This window comes from Neofelis nebulosa, chromosome 6, assembly GCF_028018385.1.
Source record: "Neofelis nebulosa isolate mNeoNeb1 chromosome 6, mNeoNeb1.pri, whole genome shotgun sequence".
NCBI lineage: Eukaryota > Metazoa > Chordata > Mammalia > Carnivora > Felidae > Neofelis > Neofelis nebulosa.
In genome coordinates, this window is record NC_080787.1 from 40,221,848 (window position 1) to 40,243,199 (window position 21,352).

A 21,352-nucleotide genomic window follows, 5' to 3' on the forward strand; every position below is an offset into this window, starting at 1 on the left:
TGCATGGATTTTCTCACTGCAAAAACAATAGCTGGGCTTAAGGAAGTTTGGAGGCTGAGATAGACAATTCTACCTTTGGTTGTGTTCATGCTCATTATCGCCACTCTGAGTCATGGAAAGAAAAATTAGTTCAGGGGAACCATCTTCATTCCATGTTTAAAGAAAACCAAATGGGCACTGTTTTCTCTTGCTTTAAGCCCAGTGACACCTTTTTCTGGAGTCAGATTGAATATCTCTGATTCTCTGGGTAGAGCCAGAAGTCAAGGAGGCTTTGTCACACAAAGAGCCTGTTTGTCTCACTCTGAGTTGTCACTTGGGCAGTGACCTCACGTGTTCCTGCTGGATCTAAAATTCTAGATCTCCTACTGCACCTGCTATAATTTCCCCTTCTACACATTTTCTCTGACAGGGATGCTTATTGTGAGTTGCCACAGGCTTTATATATCAGGTGAGGCTGTGAGGAGGCAGTAAGTAAATGATTATAATACAAATATTTGGGGCGCCTGGGTGGCGCAGACGGTTAAGCGTCCGACTTCAGCCAGGTCACGATCTCGCGGTCTGTGAGTTCGAGCCCCGCGTCAGGCTCTGGGGTGATGGCTCGGAGCCTGGAGCCTGTTTCCGATTCTGTGTCTCACTCTCTCTCTGCCCCTCCCCCGTTCATGCTCTGTCTCTCTCTGTCCCAAAAAAAATCAATAAAAAACGTTGAAAAAAAAAAAAAAAAAAAATTTAAAAAAAAAAAAAAAAAAAAAAAAAAAAAAAAAAAACAAATATAATTCCTATTGGAATGAATATATAGAGAATGAATGGGATCACTGAAGAAGGAGGTCTAGATCAGCCCAGGAGATGATGGGCAGTTAGGGTAGCATTCCCAGAGGAACAGAGTCTTGAAGGGGGAGTAAGAGCTGGGTAGAAAGGGGTGAGGAGAAGGCAGTGAGAGACACTAGCAATGGAACAGCACGTTCAAAGAGTTGAAGGCATAGAGGTGAGAGAGGGGTGGCATGTGCAAAACTGCAGGAAGCTGGACAGGCTAAGACGGGCTCATGTAGGGGTGGGTGGAGAAGCACAGGAGAAGGCTGTGTAGACAGAAGCAAGTCAGATTGTTCTTAAATGCCTTCGTCTGAACTTTCTTCCGAAGGGGCGTGACCGCGTCAGATCTGGGGTGAGGAGCTGGCTGCAGGTGGGGAAGGAAGGGCCAGATGGAAGTCTGGAAGACCAGGCAGAGAGGAGAAACTACAAAGGTACAACTGCAGTGGGCGTGGGGAAGGGTGGAAGGCTTTGTGAGATATGTAGGAGCCAGTACGGACAGAACTGGTTGAAGAGGAGAGGCGAGGGAGAGGAGTAAATTCAGGAAGATTGCCGTACTTTTAGCGCAGTCTACGGATAGATGGGTGGTACCACTGAATGAGCTGAGGGAAATCTCAAGGTGACTTGAGCAGGGGAAGGGAGGATAACGGAATTCCATTTCCGGCGTGTCGGTGTGAGATGCATGTGTAACATTGTTGGGGGCGGAGGTGGAGTACCAGGTAAGCGGATAGAACACAGGGAACATTACAAGAGAGTGGGAAGAGCCACTAAGCTGCCAGTTTGCTTCCATCTTCATTGGCGAGAAGACTGGTCTTCAAATTAGAAATGGCAGAACAACCGTAAAAAAAGGGAAAATTGAAGCCCCAAATAGGTGAAGTGAAAGAAAGAGAGTATCTAGTCAATTTAAAGATTCCAAGTCTCCTAGCTCCGGTGAGTTACACCCCACGCCTGCTGAAAGAAATTGCAGATGTAATCTCAGAGCCACGATTGGTAATCTTCAAGAGACTGTGAAGACTATAAGGAGTGCCAGTGACCGGAGAAGGACAACTGTTCCCCAGATTTTTAAAGCGAAGAGGAATAGATTGTAATGGGAAACATTTGGGTAAGTTTCACACCATCTATGACAAAAATTCTAGAATGGCTTATTAAATAGATGGCCTATGACTGCTTTACTTCACACCCACAGCTGAGAAAAAAGGAAGGACAGGGATGTTGTTTGCTATCTGACAGAAGTTTATTTGCACTGGTAGCTTGTCCAGACTGACTGTGGCTTCTCTTCCCCCTTCCTAAGCACAAAGTGGGTTTGTCTGGTCTGCAGTGCTTCTCTATCTGTGTGACTTGTTGCCTATGTTATGCAACCTGTATGTAGCCCTTTATGAAAAGGGGTTAACAATTTAAATGAAGAAATCCACAGTCAGAATTCTCCCAGCAATCCAGCATCACTCGTCAGGGGGCCCCTGGGGACTGGCAAGCTGCAGTAACCTCTGTGGTTATTAGCCTTAACATCAATAAACCTTTGCCTGTTAGAATCCTACTACCTTATTTTTTTGGTGCTATTTCTCTCTTTATATACGCTGACTTTACAATGAGAACAGAAAACAACAAGGCAAATGTGGAAGACAGTGATGGGGCAGGGGGGGAGGCAGTCCTGTCCCACCCACATCTCCATGTGGGTTATCATGTAAAATACCTTAACTACTGCTAAACATAAATATAAATATGTAACATAAATATGTATATATTAGTTTTTCAGAGGCCTTGTTAGAACCTTCATAAAAAAAAGCAAAAAAGGGCAGCCTATTCAACACCCAGATGGCTCTCTTGAACTAAAGTATATTCTCTAGGGGATATCATTAGTCTCGCGTTTTAAAATTATATGAGCCTATATGTCAAACAGTGTTGGGTTAAAGTTCCTTTCTTAAAAAACAAAGCAAAACAAAACAAAACAAAATGTAAACAACCACCCCAAGCCCAGATTTTTCATTAAGAAGATTTTTTTTTTTTAGTACCAGGTCTCATACTCGCATTTGTTTGGTTCATATGTAAAGCCATTTATTGAAGTTGAAAATTAGTTTTGATTCTACATAACCTCTCTTGAATTATCCTCTAAGCCCCTAACCAACTCAAACAGACTTAAGAAGGAAGTGAGCCAGAGGCCTGGGTGGCTCAGTCAGTTAAGCTTCCGACTCTTGATTTTGGCTCAGGTCATGATCTCAATGTTCATAGGATTGAGCCCTGCATCTGGCTCTGAGCTGACAGTGCAGAACCTGCTTGGGATTCTCTCTCTCTCTCTCTCTCTCTCTCTTTCTCTCTCTCTGCCCCTCCCCTTCTCATGCTCTCTCTCAAAATAAATAAATAAACATTTTTTAAAAAAGGAGGTGAGCCGTACCCAGGGAGAGCCTCTAATCTAGTCTCTCTGCAAGTCTAATCTTGGTGTATCCTCCCACCAGAAGATCCAAACAAGCACCCTGTATCTCTCTCTGTTCCCCCTTCAATATTTAGAGCACAGAACAGAAATGTATCTTCACTGAAGTTAATGGTATCGTCATTGTTCTAAAACAGAATTTGCACATGTGTCTTCCATTTTAAAAGTAATGAATGAAAAGGAATCTCCTTACCGTATTGACCCGATCATGTACGGCTGTGCCAGTTGAACCACAATTGCACCACTTCCTAGCTGATGACACGTATAGCCAGAGTCCCAATCATAATTCTTGGTGTCCCCATTCAGCAAGGCATTTCGGCTCCGGCTGACTCCTTCAATCACACTGGCACAATCAGCAATTGTTGCAACATTCTCCATGGGAACTGTGAGTGCAACACAAGATTCAGCATCAAGATAAGAGAAGCCAAATATATCCTGATAGTGTACAATGAACAAAATTAATTACAATCTCAAATCACTGATAAAAGGGAAATTAGAACATCTTGATTATCTCAAGACATGAACACACTTTCCATGCCAAATAGCTTCAACACAAAAAGTTGAACCTAAGATTGGAACAAACCAAACAGCATGTAATAATTAACCCTGAAGTATTTTACTATAAAGAAATATGACACTGCATAAAACACAGAATGGATAAATACATTTGAAAATATTACTATAATAGGAAACTACACAGTAATTGACCTCAGTGAACTATAGCTATATACAAATAGATGAATCAAAAACCATAATGTTGCTTCATAAAAAAACGTGACTTCTAAAAAGCTAAAAACTCAAAAAACAAAACACATAATGTCGAGTGAAAAAAGCGAGGCACAAGAAAAACACAGAATATGAGTTCATTTATACAGAGTTTTCTAAAAAGGCAAAACTAGAAATACACTTTGTTTAGGATGGAATCCAGGGAATTATTATATCAAACTCAGTATAATGTGTCTGGGAACGGGGAATGAAATCTCGCAGGGCGTCCTACCAATGGGTCCAAACATTAATTGATTTCATTTCCAAGATGAAATCTTGGAGGGGCTTCAAAAGTGCTGGTCTTGTTGTGTTCTTAAGCTAGGTGGTGGTGAATACACAGGCACTTGTTTTATTAGTATACTCTAAACTGTATATATTTACTGCACTTGGTAAATATAATAAATTTGTTTGGAGAAACATGATATAATAGATTATTTTAAAATTCATAAAGCAGGAAGATGATCTAGGAAATGGTACCGATCCCTTTTCAGAATACACAGCTGCCCTCAGCCAGGACTCGTTTCCCTTTTTTGTTTGTTTACTATTCTGAACATTTCAACACATAATGCTCTTCTCTTTGTTCATGAACTGCTATATTTTGAGCCAGCTTTGTTTTGATTTTGAGTTTCTCTCTACTTCAAATCCATACCAATCTGCTCACTTATAAAAGTAAAGGGCTTCCACAAAATGACAGCTGTCTAAAAATGAAATATGGGGAACCTGGCTGGCTCAATTGGTGGAGCATGTGACTCTTGATCTCAGGGTTATGAGAGCCCCATGTTGGGTGTAGAGGTTACTTAAAAAACCCACAAAATCTAAAATAAGAAAGGAAGGAAGGGAGAAAAGAAGGAAAGAAAGAAAAAGAGAAAGAGAAAGAGAAAGAGAGAAAGAGAGAAAGAGAGAAAGAGAGAAAGAAAGAAAGAAAGAAAGAAAGAAAGAAAGAAAGAAAGAAAGAAAGAAAGAAAGAAAAGAAAAGAAAGATGGATATAGATTCTCTGAGACGAGTACGATAAAAGGTCAGGGCCTTTTAAGTCCCCCTGGGACCTTTTCTGTGCATTTACTAGTGTTGGGGTTTTAATGTAATTTATTATTTAAACCAAATCTACAATTAAACCCAGCTACTTACATTCAAGGTCTATAACTTACTTTATTTACATAATTTAAAAATAGGTTAGCAAAAAGACAATTTTTCATTAGATATATACTATACTTTTCAGTATATTACATACTCTCTGAAGAGAGAGGGTAAGCAGTAGACTATCACCATACCAAAACTTTCTACCTTTATAATGATGTAGAGTAAATAATCTTAAACATACATTCTACATGATGCATTGCATTTATTTTCCAAAGTTGGGCATGCCTGACTTGAGTCCTCATCTTACACAGCTTCACTAATTGCTTTGTTCTCTGCAGAGGAAGCCATCCACAGATTAAAAAAGGGAGAAGGGAAAGGAGGAAGGGAGAGAGGATGGATTTTTGGTGATAAATCCCTTGACTATCAAGCTTAACTCCAAAGCAACAAGCAAAAACACTCTAAGCAACAAGAAATAACCTCTGAGTACAGTTTCCTGGCAGAGAAGGAGGGGGCTCAGAAAGAAGTTCCCGGTGACTTTGGAAAGACCAGAAAGGACTGTATTTGGAGGCTAAGTCATGGTACCTCTACCTCATGGAAAAGGGGAAGTATTGCGTGATTTGGAAGGCAGAACTTAAGGAAGTGGCAGAAGATGCACAGTAGTTGAGTTGAGACATAAAATAATACTGTAGTCTGAGGCACCTGGGTGGCTCAGTCTGTTAAGCATCCGACTTTGGCTCAGGTCATGATCTCACGGTTTGTGAGTTCGAGCCCCATGTTGGGCTGTGTGCTAAAAGCTCAGAGCCTGGAGCCTGCTTCGGATTCTGTGTCTCCCTCTTTCTCTGCTCCTCCCATGCTCATGCTCTGTCTCTCTCTGTCTCTCAATAATAAATAAACGTTAAAAAAATTAAAATAATACTGCAGTCATAGCTTAGGCTGCAGTAACAGCCCCCATTCTCCCTTTCCACAGCCCATATTTATTTTTTGTGTTCCCTGTGAATACACAGTATTCATACATTGTATCACACAAGGATCCAAGTGACAGGGGCTTTGTATTGCTATGGGTTTTCTCAATTACGGCAGCAATGAGAAGTGACCTGTGTCCTGGTTCTTAAGACTCTTCCTTCAAAGTAACACATGTCACCTTTGTCACATTTGGTTGACCAAGGCAAGTCACAGGACTTTACCTAACTTCAAAGGGGGTGGGAAAAGTACAACCCTGCTGTGTGCCCAGGAGAAGAAAGGGGAATGCTTGGGGAATAGTATTAACTTTTAGCACAAACACTAAACCAGGATGAAGGAACTTTCAACGGAAAGATAAATCTAGTCAATTTATGTAAAGTATATGGCATATTTCAATGCATAAACATACCAAAATGTATTTATCTAGTCTCCGCAAAGGGCCATTTAGATTGTTACCACCATTTTCTTGGCGATCACAAAGGTGTCTTCTTGTGTACATGGCTAAGAGTTTCTTAAAGGAATACATAAGATATTGTGCAGCTCATGGCTATGAGTTACCTTCAATTTCCTGGATATTGCCCAAATGAGTCACCAAAGTGCTTGTAAAAATGTACACTCTCAACTCATTGCACCACATCCTTATCAGCTCTTGGTGATGTCAGACAGATGAGTGTGACATATCTCAATGTGGTTTTAGTTTTTCATTTTTTTTGTTTGATGAAGTTGAATTTTTTTTTCTTTTTTCCTTTCTGTAAACTACCTATCTTATCTTTTGTCTATTTTTCTGTTGTCTTTCTAATTGATTGCAGGGTGCCAGTCTTCTGTTGGTTAATGTTTTGAGATGAAATATTCATCTTTTCCTTTAAGATTGGTACCTTTCTTGTTTATATATTCTTTCCTACCCTCATTTTATAAAGATATTTTCCTGTATTTTATTCTACAAGTTCTCAAATTTTGCTTTTCACATACTTATTTTTGTTACCATAACACAGAAAATCTACTTTCATTTTTTACCCATAAGTTTAGCTAATTTCCCTACCACCATTTAATGAACTCTTCCTCCCACTGATTTATGAGACTTCAGTCACATACAAAGTTTTCATATATATTCATGTCTCTTCTTAAGATCTGTGCTATGTTTCACTGATTTGACTAGCCTTGTGTCTTTACCATGCTGTTTTAACTACTGGGATTTTACAGTAATCTTCAAATCTGATACAGTGAACACCTCTGTTCTCTCTCCTTCCCCCTTTTCCTTTTTCCTCCAAATTGTCTTAGATATTCTTGGCCCTTTTAGAAAAAATTTTCATTTTACCCAGTCTTTCAAATATAGTGGCATAAAATTTTTCAGAATGCTTCCTTTTTCATTCCAAATATCTGTATTTGTACCTCTTCTTTCAGTCCTATACAGGCTTGTCTACTTATTAGCGTTTCAAAGGACCAACTTTTAGTTTTGTTGATTCTTTATTTCCTATTTCACTAAATTCTGCTCTTCTTTTTATTATTTCTTCTTCAACTCCTTTTAAATTACTGTTTTGTTTTCCAACTACTTGAAGTGAATACTCAACTCATTAACCTTTCCTCTTTTCATACAGTCAAAACTTATTTACCCACACTTACCAATTTATTCACCATTACTGTTTTTTACATCCTCCTTTCTTCTTGGCCCACCTTCTTCCTTCTTTCTAAGACATGTCCACTAGCATTCAGCAAAGTCTCTGTTTGAAAGTGCATGTTGCCACCACTCTTGGAAAATAGGTTAATTAATATGGAATTCTAGTTAAAAGCTGTTTTTCCCCAGCACTTTGATGATATTATTCCATAGTCTTGTGACTTTTACTGTTATGTCTGCTAAAGTCTGCTATCCCCCTAACTGTTGTAATTGTTTTTGTCTACAGTTAATTTTAAGATTTTCTTTTTGGTTTTGGTGTTTGGCAATTTAACTGAGTTGTACCCAGACATAGGTTACATTTATCCTTCTCAGGCATGAATAAGAGCATTTATGGCTTTTATTAAGTCTGGAAAATTTTGGCCATTATTTCCCTGAATATCAATTCTCTCTCCTTTTCTGTTTTGTTGTTGCTGTTGTGCTTCTCAAATTCCTACTGGACCTCTGTTGGAAATTTTCATTCTTTCCTCCATGTTTCTCAACCTTTCTTTCATTTTTTTCCTCTTTGTACCCCTTTCTGAAGCATTCTGGGCAATTTCTTAAAATTACTATTTGTGTTCACTAATTCTTTCGGTGTGTCTAATCTGCTGTTTAACCTGTTCACCAAGTTACTGAAATTTCACTATTAAACAAAAACTACAGTTTTAAAAATAAATGAACTAGAGCTATGTGTACCAACAAGGGTCAATCTCACAAAGAAGGTTGGTTAAGGAAAGAGCCAAATCAAAAAACAAAACAAAATACTGAGTATGATTCTACTTCTGTTGTTTAATGATACACACTTAGGTGGTGAGATCAGAAAGCAAATCTAGGGAACAGTAAACACTGAAATCAAGAAGAGAGTGGAGAAGCATGAGTGGGGGCTGGGGAGGGACACACACAGGGCTTTAGACGTTTGGCAGTATTCTATTCAGCATAGTGGTCAGCATGTGACTATTCCTACCCCCCAGACTTCACATATATGTTCTTTATATTCTTTTGAACATATGGAATATTGTTTGTTTTCCAAGTTTCACACATTTAAACACTGTTTTTTTAAACACACAGACACATCTCAACATACACACACAGAGATAAACTGTATTAGTGAAATCTACCCCAAGTCCCAAATTTCCTTTTAAGAAACAGCTTTTGCTAGAACTCTACTGGCAACTTGATAAGCAACTGTATCTACCGGTAAGGTACAAAATCAAAAGATTACTACTTTTCTTAATTCTCACTCCTATTTTTTTTTTTTTTTAATTTTTTTTTTCAACGTTTTTTATTTATTTTTGGGACAGAGAGAGACAGAGCATGAACGGGGGAGGGGCAGAGAGAGAGGGAGACACAGAATCGGAAACAGGCTCCAGGCTCCCAGCCATCAGCCCAGAGCCTGACGCGGGGCTCGAACTCACAGACCGCGAGATCGTGACCTGGCTGAAGTCGGACGCTTAACCGACTGCGCCACCCAGGCGCCCCACACTCCTATTTTTTGATAACGAGTCAAATTAACAACATAATGACCAAATTATACTAAATGATCAAAAGAAGAAAAGAATGGGGACCTAGGCACAAACCCAGAGGATAATGACATTTTATAGGCAATCAAGATGAGACCATCATTCCAGCACTGTGCCGATTCTTAACATTCTGACCAGTATGCCGATCCCATCTAAGGACAATTGGAGAATTAAAATGTGAGTTTCATAAGGCAGGGGCTTTTCTTGTTTTCATTGCTCAAGTCCCAACTGCTAAGAAGCAGGGCTGGCTGAGCATACATAGTAGGTGTTAGATAAATATTTGCTGAATGAATGAATCAGAGACAGAAAAAAAAAAAAAAAAAGGATGCTTATGTAAGTTGTGGTGCTTAACCTTGCTTAACATAGTTCCTCACCAAAAGCTAGAAAATCTCAAAGTTACTGAATAAAGCAGGAAAAAAAAAATGCTTTCTCGGTGAAAGTTTTCTTAGAAAAGTAAAGTATGATCAATTTTTGGGTCCTGACCCAAACATTAAAAAGAAAGTAAATACGGTCAGTGTGGAAGAGCTGCTGTGTAAGCATTCCACACACCTTCAACCCTCTTGACTTCTCCTTCCCTAAAAGTTTACCCCACATACAGAAAGCATGGTCGCTCATGGTAGACAAAAATATCTTCTGGCAGAGAAACCATTCTGTGGAGAGGAGGAACGTATGTGACAGTGTGGCTTTTACAAAACAGAAAAGCTCTTGTATGCCTGCAGAGAGTGCTATCTGCTTTAGTTACACTACAGGAATCCTTCCAGAAGAGGTTTGTCCTGAAAGTCACTTCTGGGCCTACTAACACATAGAGACCATGTTTTCCATGTCAGCAGAAAGTAATTCTGTTATTAAGTTCCTCTTCCTAGAAACACAAACTTCGGCCTGCCTAGTTGAACGGTCTCAATAATTACTCAACGGTTTGAATAAATTTTGTGGTCTTTTTTTACTGGGAAAAATTAGAGAGTGATTCTGCCTGCAAAGCACAGAAGGTGCCATTACTTTTTTTCTTCTTCGTAGGGGCCAAGCCACCCCCCGTCTGAATGTTCATCACAATCTTTCATAATGCGTCTGATAAATGTATTAAAAACACCATCTGGATGGGACTTGGCTTTGTGCTGTATTTCCAGTCTTCCAGTTTCCTCTCTTGTCCCCCTGGAATTTCTGCCCCAATTTGTGTCACTTTGTTTACAAAACCATACTGCCAAAATCCAGCATCTTGTGTCTGTCTCTTTCTGTTTTTCTTTCACCATCCTTCGGCAGCAGGGGTGGCCAACAGCTTGCCAGTAAATTTAATTCAGGAGTAATAAATTTTTTAAAAGGCAGTATTACTTCACTGGGACATGACCTGAGGGCCACCTGTACCAGCTCCATTTAAAGATAAGACAGACATGTTAGTTAACTGTCTCCACAGATCACCTTTGAGAGGTGAGGGAAAAAACCCACTTGAGGCAGATTTTTAAAAATGAAAGAACATGTGGCACTTACAGAGGACCGTCATCCTCACAAACCATACCTGTGTTAGGCTTTATTCAATGTTTCCCTGGCTGTTTTTATTACAAACTGTTTTCTAATGGCACAGTGACTCATGATTCTTCTCCACTGCTAAGATTTTCACAAAGAATTTCTTTCAAAAAGACTACTAAGGTTATTAGCTTAAGATCACACTAGGTATTCCCCTACAGACCAAAACTTTTTATTTTTACTTTTTTAAGTTTATTTATTTAAACTTAAAGAGACAGTGTGCTTGTGAGTGGGGGGAGGGGCAGAGAGAGAGGGAGAGAGGGAATCCCAAGCAGGCTCCGTGCTACCAGAACAGAATCAGATGTGGGGCTCAATCCCATGACTGCAAGATCATGACCTGAGCCCATATCAAGAGTCGGAGGCTTAACCAGCTAAGCCACCTGGGCGCCTCCCAAAACTTTTTTTTATAAAAAAAGGGGCTCGCCCGAGGCTCCTACCCGCAGGGCTATACTGCAACTTTGCAGAGCATGCAAACTCCCAACCGGATTGCAATCCAACCTTTGGTCCAGTTTTTCAAAGGAGAAAATACCCACAGCTGTTACATCTTAACAGCTGTAAAAGAACAATAGCTAATTAGAGCACAAGCCCATCATTCTTGGAAACTATCAAAAAGCTACAAAAATGTATTCTACAACACTGGCACTAAGTTACATTAATTCCTGGTTTTTATCCATCAGGTTAAAAAAATCACTTTTCAATCATATGTTACATCAATCGTATCACTGAAGAAGAACCATTGATCATTTAGGGCATGCAACGTTTAAACTTTTTCCCCCAAATTTCCCCCAGTTCCCAATTCTGTGAGAAGACTGCTTCCTAACACAATTGCAAAGGATTTGGACAGGATCACCTCTCCGCACTCACAGGGGAAGCCCAGGAGAAGAAAACAGACCACGCCTTTTGAATGCTGGACCACCCCCGCCCCCCCTCACCTTCCTCTGTGTCTCTTTCCTTTTCTCTTTGCTTTTCACTCTCCTCTGTTTGAGTTAGTATGAATCTGCATGCTCCCATCATTCCTGTCTAGCTCCACTTCCGGATGTTATCAAAGTTGCCCAAATCACGCCATCTCCTGAGACTGTAAGGGTTTTGACAGTCATGCTGGGCTCTACTTAGACAGTGAAAGGAGGAGGTAATACTTTTCCAAAGTTCAAATGTGCCCCCCTTCCCCCTTCCCCAAACATATGCAAACTATGTAAGGCCATAGCTCCAAACACTTCAGAGGGAAGGTGAGAAATCAGAGGTGGTTATCCCCAGGGCCAAGGTGAGGTGGGTGGGGCCAGTGGATCTCAAAGGTACAAATTCACCAGGATCAGTGAATTCTCTCTCATACTGGGGCCTTTGAAGGAAAGCATGGTCCAGAACTAACTGTTTAAGAGGTTTACTCTCTTAGGTGTAGCTTGAATGCTGGAGGTTTTAGCTGTGAAAATCTTCAATGCAAAAAGACCTTAAAGAATCAAGCATCAGATGTTTAACAGCAGTAACCACTGCAGTGTATCAAAGAGGGATTCACTCTGTAGGCGAGGCCTTGAAATTTAGGACAAAGGCATTTCCAGGTGTAAGAAAAAAGATATCCCAAACATCCAACTATGTGTTTGAACTAATAGGCAATATCTCATTGGGGTGACTTTTTCTTTTCTCTGGACATAATCTATTAGAGAAAGAGCCTCTACATCAGGACAAGTGATTCAAGCTCATACAGGGGGAAACACCTAACATAACAAAGAGTCGCTGAAACTGGTTTTGAAATTTTTGGAAACTCTCAAAAGAAATCACAAAATTATAACGTAAAAGGCATTTTTTTCTATGAGTGGTATCATTAAGTTTTACATGGATTTAGTTTTCCTTATGTCCTAAAAGATGGTGAAATCAACAGAATTATTTTTGTTCCCCACCACTGGTTAAAAGGTCTTATCAAGCCACAACAATTTTATGACTCAAGATCAGAGCTGTTACTATAACTAGGGGGAGTATTTCTCATTCATGCTGGGCATAGAACAAAGGATGTGCAAAAGGTTTTTACTTCTTTCCCCACGAAAGAAGTAACGGTTTGCTCAATACTTACTTTTTAAAATTTTTTAATGTTTCTTTATTTTTGAGAGAGAGAGAGAGAGAGAGGGAGAGAGAGAGAGAGAGAGTGTGTGTGTGTGTGTGTGTGTGTGTGTGTGTGTGAGTGAGAGCAGGGGAGGGAGAGAGGGAGACAGAATCCGAAGCAGGCTCCAGGCTCTGAGCTGTCAGCACAGAGCCCAACACGGGGCTCGAACTCACAAACCATGAGATCATGACTTGAGCTGAAGTAGGAGGTTCAACCGACTGAGTCACCCAGGCGCCCTGCTCAATACTTTTTTGTAAGGAGATTTTTTTTTTTTTTTAAAGTTCCTTTAATCAAGCAGTGGCTTTCTTTTTATATAAGCTGAAGCATGCATCTGGTTCACACTTTAACAATTTTCAATCAGAATGATTCTGGGATCATGGATGACTCTTGAGTTTTAAGATCCTGAATGATATTTCCTTAAAATGCATCAATAACTATAAAATTTGAGTTTTTACTCAAAGTAGTGTCAGTAGTGAGGCATCCCAAACATTAAGTGGAGCCCTGTACATTGTACAGAAAATGTCCTGATCGGATCTGTGACAAGTATGTTCCTACAACTCTGCTTTGGCAGAATCTTCCTGCCACACCTTTTGGAGGTAGACAGAAAAAGGTGGAGATAATGCCAAATTCTCACATGTTTTAGCTCCCACAAACCATCCTGGACTGAGTTATGTGAGAAGGAAAAGAATCTCTGAGAATCTCAAGGGAGCAAGACTGGAATTTAGAAGAAACAGATGGGTAAAGGTGAGTCTCAACTTCTGAATACTGGGCTCTCAGAATTAAGACTCTGTAGTCAGACCACACAGGATGCCTGAGGGAAAAATCCTGCCTCCTGGGCACTCTCCCAGTTTTAGTCTGAGGGACCACCCAGGGCTGTGGGGGAATGGAGCAGTCCCCCTGGGTGAGGCACAAGTGATGCCTCCTAACTGATGAACTTGGGGTCCCTGGGAGAATCTGGCTACCTGGCTTCAAAGACTGACAATCAGAGTCTTCCAAGTGACCTGGAGCAACTCTATTCATAACTCTAAGTAGTTCTCAGGAAAGAAAAAAAAAGCCTCAGCAAAACCTACAATGTATACTACCTTCTGGAGGCCAAAGTTAATCCAGATTGAGGAAACACAATCATGCTGCATTTTCCAGTAGACTTACAGTGTGTGATGAAAAAAGTCTTTTCTAAAATACAATAAAAAAGTAATTTAAAGAGAGCCTTTTGCTACTATTTTCGATTATTCTTTCAATGGTTTACACTTAGTGCTTTGGGAAATGAAAAATGGGTGCAAGTATTTTTAAATGAACTTTATTATGAATATTGTCAAACCCGCCTAATAAGAAGCATCTCATTTTTGAGTTCTGGCTTTCTTCATATCATATCTACACACTTTAATTCTGAGAGGGGAAATGCTGCTCTCCCCTTCCCGCCTTCAGCTCTGACATCCAATGGACCAGGCCATGGACTGAATGCAGGCACCCAAAGAACTACCCTGAGTTCTGGGGATGGTTTCTTAGGCTATCTTGAGGAGGCCATTTAACTGCTCTGGGACTGAGTTTCTTTCCTTAGTGAATAATCCCTTCTTCTCTCTACCTTCTTATGAATATTGACAGAAAAAAATAGATGTTTACAAAAGCACCTTGAGACCAAAAAAGCACAAGACCCAGGACTGGTACTTTCTTAGCCATGAAAGAGTCAGGGTTTTGGCCACGTGGTATGGGTAGGTGGGACCAGCATTTCAGAAATCTCGGTATCATACAAGAGGGGAGGCTCTTTTTCCCACGGGGTACCCCATAATTGCAAAAGGACAGGGCGCAAGGGAAGGAAGAACCAGTAACAATTCTACTGACCTGCAAAAACTATTAGCACCTGCTAGTGTAATATGCAGCTGGCAGTTTCAGAATAACCAAGAAAGCAGTTCCTTCTGGTCGATATTTGCTGGGGACAGCAATTTCTGACCTACTGAATCAGATCAAGATCATCTGAGTCATTAGACCAAAGAAGCCTCTTTGTGCTAACGGTACAGTGGCTGGGGGTGTCTTTTCACTAAACTAAGGGGTCTGCCTGCAGCCTGTCTTCTAGAAGAGTCACTGCTTTGAGGTTTCATGAACTATCACAACTGAGTGAGCAAAATCAAAACACATTAAAAATATTGCAGACACAAATGGGCATATCATTTATCAGTGAGGCAGGCAGTGGTAAATGCCATGTGGCTGCCCCACTCTTCTTGGGGGAAGGCAGGAGGGGGCACAAGGAGAGAGGGGAGGAAGAGGGAGAGTAAAGGTTCCCTACAGTATTTAGATGGTCTTCAAATGTTCATAATTTCCTTAGGGTGTGCTCGTTGCCAGGTTGACAGATGTTGCTGGAAAAACCTGTACTATTCTGAAGAAAGGCTAACCTTTCAAGAGTGGGAGCGGGGGAGGGAGAGAGCCCACGTATTCCAGTGAAGAGATGACATTAAACCGGACAGCAAACCACCCTGAGCCTGCTGGATCTTTGAAAGGCTGTGTGATAACACTGCCAAAGAGAACTGTCCTGGGAGAAATCTCATTTCACCATGGCCTTCCCTGCCATGAGTTTAAATTAGTTTTTAAAACTAAATATTAGAATGCCCTAGACAAGTAACTGATTATTAATTATTGCTTTTTTAAACTGCCCTGACTCTGAGTGGTAACATTCCCCTAAGAGAAGTCATGGATAAGCCATTTTATACTCTCTCCTAAGCGTTTGTCCACTTTCTTTTTTCATTCTTTCTTCCTTGCTGTCCTTTATGCATAAAGAGAAATGGGTTCCTCAAAGCAAACTGCCAATGATGTTAAACAGACTTCCCAACTGGGTGCAAGCTTACATGCTTCCTCTGCTGCCTTGGCTCTTGACATTTCCTAAAGAAAGCCTCCCAACTGAAGATCAAGTATGTTGAGGGCTAATTTATGGGACAAAAAGCCCCAGTCCTTTACCACAAGATAAGAGGAAGAAAACACGTTAGGGCTTGCCTGTTTAAGATCCTCAGTTCATCAGTCAGTGTAGCGGAATCAGCATTTGAACTGGAATCAGCATTTGAACTGAGAAGGAGAGGGGAAAGCCCAATGTGCTGAGGCCTCACTTTTCAACATACACTGCCTGTGTCCTCTTCCTGAGGGCTGTGGCTTCTTCTCCAACATCGTTTTCTGGCATTCCCAACTCTGAACCTCCTGATCAAAAATCCACATGCTCTTTCTCGTTAATGTGACCATGAGTCATTTCTTCCTGTGCCCTGGCTACACCCAAAGTTTTTTTTTTTTATCAGCTCTGATTAAGGAGTAAGTCACCTAATGTCTTCTCATGGAAGGCAGATTAACCAACCTATCCATTTAAAGATTAACAGTAATGTGCCATAAGGAAAATTATACCTCCAGCATGAAAATCTGCAATTGGGGAACCATTTTACAGGATCACACTCATTTATATCAATTATCTTGTTTATCAAAGACAATGAAAACCAAACTGGTAGTAAAAAGGTACAGAGTGCACTGTGAGGAATAATTAGGTCTTACCCTCCCAGAGGCCGATAGCCATTTACCACTTCACTTTGGGAGGTGATGTTTACAGTGTCTGTTTTATAACTCTCTTCACATTAACTTTCAAATGTCAAAAGCAGGCAGTTAATTGTTTATTATACAAAATGTCACAAATGTAAAATACTGAGGCATAAAGTTATTATAACCGATCTACCACAAGAAATCCTGCCTTTTAGATTTTATAGCTTGTTTGTCAGTCTCTGGATCTCAGCTTAACTGACATTATATGGACTGTGCGTGCCGGGTAGTTGCTGTCTGACGAGTAATGTTCTCTGCATGCACTGTGTCCTCAGCCAAATGAGAAATAAACATAACATGATATAAAAATTACTATTATGGTTTAAAGTGGTATGTACTAAGAAGAATGGGAGATGTCAGAATAGTGATGTCACATGTCCCAGCTGAGACTGAGATTCAGAGAATCATGATGCAGTTGTCCAAGTGGCTTAAGCTCACAAGAGTGAGTGTGTAACTGCTCAAGTTCTCCAAAGCCACTGGGTATGGACACCAACACCCTGTGTCTGCCCCAGAAGCTCTTCACCATGGAATATGCACCTGCATGAGAATTTCTTCTATATCACCTGCTAAATTTGCAGAGATTGAATCTCCTCCCTCCATTACCTACAATTCCAATTTTGCAAAACCCACCCCTTCTGGCAATGCCTCTGTCTTTAGGTTCAAAGAACCCAATTTTTCTCTAGAGCCATAAAAATCAGAAAGATGGGAAGGAGAAGAGGAAAGAAGGGAGGAGGAAGGAATAAAATAAAGCAGTGTATTTCTATGGGCAAGGAAATGAGAGTCCAGGAAGTCAGTTGGGGTGAGAGTAAGGCCAAGAAAGCTCCTTTATAATGTATTAGATATAATTTATACGAAATTTTTGTGGTTACAATTTAGTAAAACTGATGCATGGATGAAAATAGTTACGAGTTGGTCATGGAGCTCCTGTTTACAGCCATCTGTACACACGATGGAAAACACACCATTTTTGCATGCACGGTCGGTTAACCCTCTCTTGTATCACTGAGGTGATGAATACTTGTGAATTTGCTTGGCTAATCCACAAGACCAGTGAAACACTGGTAAGAAACCCATAGCTACCAGAGCTCATCAGGTCATCGAAGTTATAGTTAGAAAAGAACCTTGAGAACCTTTTAGTTCAAGGAATAAATAATTTATCTCTTATTACAAATTGATCCAGAAAACAGAAAAGGAGGGAAAGCTGCTCAAGTCATTTTAATATAACTTTGGTTGTGAACTGACCTAGAGATGGGTCAAAAAAAGAAATTTACAGGCCCATTTTATTTAAGAAAATAGACGTAGGGGCTCCTGGCTGGCTCAGTTGGAAGAGCATGAGACTCTTGATCTTGGGGTTGTGAATTTGAGCCCAATGTTGGGCACAGAAATTACTTTAACTAACTAACTAACTAACTAACTAACTAACTAACAAGAAAGAAAGAAAGAAAGAAAGAAAGAAAGAAAGAAAGAAAGAAAGAAAGAAAGAAAATAGGTATAAATATTCTAAAATAAATATTAACCACCACCAAATCCAATTACTTAGAAAATACATCATGTTCAAGTAGCAATTATCTTAGGAATGCAAGTAGGGGTCATCATCAGAGCATCTATCATTTCAATGGATTAAAGAAAAAAAAAACAAAACTGAGTGATTCTGAGCAAAAGGGTGTTCCAATGGGCTCACCCTGGCTCGAGTGTGAGAACAGTGGGAAGGACTAGAGAGGATGCGGGAAGAGCCAGGGGCAGAAACATTACGCAGCAGTTGGGGGGATGGTGGTGGCTTGCACTGGGGTGGTAGCAGCGGCAGTGGCAAGAAACTCACTAGGAATGAAAGAAGTGCAAATTGAACAACACTATGACCTTAGGGCCATCAGGTCACTGTAAGGGCAAAGAACAGAACACCCACCTTGTATGTGGGTTAAGGGGATGGGGAGGAAAAGCGCTCTCATGCACTCCTGGTGCTGGGAATGCAAACCAGCAGCAGCCATACAGGAAGGCAATCTGGCAGCAAGGGGCAGAATGAAAGCCGTGTGCTTTAGTGCTCAAGGATCATACTTTGAATACAGGTCCCAGAGAAATCCCCATGCAGGTACAAAGGAGATAGATACGAGGACATCCGTCACAGGGCTGTTTTTGAGAGCAGGAATCTGGAGGCAACCTAGGTATCCATCACAATGGGGAATGAATGAGTAGAACAGGTAAGAGAGTAACTGCCTACCTTACAAGACTGTTGAGAGGGTTAAATGATTGTACGTAAGAGCTTAGATAGCGTCTGGCAAAAAGTAGGACTATATAAGTTTGTTAATATATTTATAATTATTATGATGGAATGCTAAGTCACATTAAGAAGCAATGATACATAGGTCTTAAAAATATAATATTCCTTGAGAAAAGTATGAAAATGAATAAGATTTATAGCATACGAACATTTTTGAAGATGAAAACACATATACAAGACATGCCAATGTTATAGATTTTACAAATATAAGTGCATATTAAGGATATAGCCAAACATGCTCAAGATGATGTCACAGAGAAGGAGAACAGAAGCAGGGTTCAAAGCAAAGAAGAAACACAAATTTAAAAAAAAGGCCTTGCTTGGAACACCAAGGATGATGTATTAATGCCCTGAGGTATATGATTAACACAATTATCTACACCCAAAGGATGCTTATTTAAAAACAAAACAAAAAAGAAACAGATCATTCGGTTAGTTTTTTCATTTTATAGCTGAGAATTCTGAGTCTCAGAGAGATGCTGTCTTATATTACATGGCAAATCGGCAGCAGAGTGGGAACCAGAATCTGGGCTAATCTTCTGGTCCTCAGAATGCAGCACACCATACTGTCCATCCATCCATTCAATAAACATTTATTGAGTATTGGGATTCCACGTGCTGGGAATATAGCAGTGAACAAAACAGACACGGTCCCTTCTATTATCAAACCATGTGAATAAAATGTATCATTGCAAATGAAACTAAGAGCTTCTGAAGGGAAAAAAATCCATATCTATTAGCATCATACAAAGGTAGAGGGTCAGGTAAAACTTTTCTTAAGAAGTAACATTTAAACTGAAATTTAAAGGATCAATAGGAGGTTACCTAGATAAAGGGGGTGAGGTGTAATGGGGGGAGAGTAAGGGACATTCCGGAGAGAATGCCAAGTGCAAGGCCCCGTGGTCAGAGAATGCCCTGTCCGTTCTGGGAATGAAGAGAAGGCTTGCGGCTTGAACAGCAGAAGGCTAGATGGGAACCGGTATAAGCTGAAGCAAGTATGCGGGCTCCAGATTACACACGGGTTCACAAGCCACGGTGAAGACTGAATTTCTCTTAAGAGGAACGGGAAGGCTCTGAGTGACTCTGGGCAAAGGAGTGCTCCATGGGGATGTGGAGAACAACGGGAAGGACTGGAGAGGATGCGGGACCCTGCTGAGTAGCCAGGCATGACAGCAGTGCTAGAGCCAGTGGTGGCTCGCACTCGGATGGTAGTGGCCGTGGGGCCAAGAAGGGAATACATTTGACATTTGGAATGCAGCATCGATATAAGTTATTTCTATAATATAAAAATATCTCTGATGATACATGTCTTCGTGTGCTTCCACAGCTCGCTGAGGTTTTACTGAGGTGTGCTTCCAGTTTTTTATAACCAGCAACCACTGAACATTCATCAAAGGATCACTGGGAAAAAGTCTGATAATGCTCCTGGGGCAACTGGCTCCTTGGTTTCGAGCAAGAAGGAAGGAAATGGGGCTCTAAGCTCTTCCCTAAACTATCGTTTGCCACCAAAGACCATTGCTCTGTCAGCCGGCTTCGCTGGCCAATAGCAAAGCAGTAGCTGCCCAGTTAGGACGGGGGTGCAGCGTCTGCCTCCGGCAGGCACAAGGGCCGCCTGTGGTGCCTACAGTCCTGAAGTTAGAACTCAATCAATTCATCTTTAATATTTTACAGAATCATTTCCTGAAGATTCTAATTTGAACATCTAACACCTTCTGCACTTTTACATCTCACTTGAGCCCCTCATTTTTACACTCCACTTTATTGCCATTTTAGTTGATTTCAACACAGCTTCATGGAAAACAACTTCACCAACGACCATTGCCTGTCATTATGAGGGCAGGATTGAAGTAATCCCCTGCTTCAGTACTGGGTGGTTTTTATGATAATTTTACCACAGGTAATGTTGTGATTTTAAGTACATTTCTCTCTTGTAGCACTGTACCAGTTCCTGTCTTTAAAAAGCTAAGTATCGAATGCAGCTATAAAAGAAACATACCCATCTTCACAATATTAACGAGCCAATAAATTCAAAAAGATTGCTGCGTCCCGGACTGGCTCACCTACCAGGCACCCAGTATCATGCAATCACTTAATTTTACTCAAATCAGTGACACACCCAAGCCCTGTTACACTGAATTATGAGGCAGGAAAAGGCCATCAGGTTTAGAGGTCCCCTCCCAAAACATTTTACACAGCAGCCTGCTCCAACAGCTTCCAAATGCCAAGGATTTCATTTGATTCACAGAAGCACGGCCCTCGCGTTGCTATTTTAATAAATAAGGAATATTGTAAGGCCCCAAAGGCTATTGGAATTTTTCCTTCCAATTCCCTCTTCTCATTTTGAAACATCTTTCTTGAGGTATAATTGACACACAAACCATTTCACGTATTTGAAATGTAGCATTTGATGAGTTAGACATATGTGCACACCCATGAAACTATTAGCATAATCAAGATAACAAACCTTTCCATCATCCTCAAAAGCTTCCTCATGCCCCTCTGTAATCCCTCCCCCAGCCCCAGAGGACTGTGAATCTGCTTTCTGTTACTATATGTGAATTTGTATGATCTAGAATTGCTTGTAAGTGGAATTATACAGTATATCTTCTTTTTTTTGTTTGGCATCTTTCATCTAGATTCTCAGGGACTCCTAGTTCACTCGACAGAATCATCATCAGGTGAATCACTATACTTCACTAAGAA

At 40.6% G+C, this 21,352-nt stretch overlaps 1 protein-coding gene across 3 annotated transcripts in view; it reads right to left on the reverse strand.

The window, feature by feature from the left end:
* BTBD9 (BTB domain containing 9) overlaps positions 1–21,352 on the reverse strand; it is a 417,943-nt gene that overhangs the window by 108,806 nt on the left and 287,785 nt on the right. For all 3 annotated transcript variants that reach the window (XM_058733797.1, XM_058733798.1, XM_058733799.1), the window contains exon 8: positions 3,423–3,612. In XM_058733797.1, the coding sequence (XP_058589780.1) occupies positions 3,423–3,612 (190 nt within the window). The remainder of the gene's footprint in view (positions 1–3,422; positions 3,613–21,352) is intronic.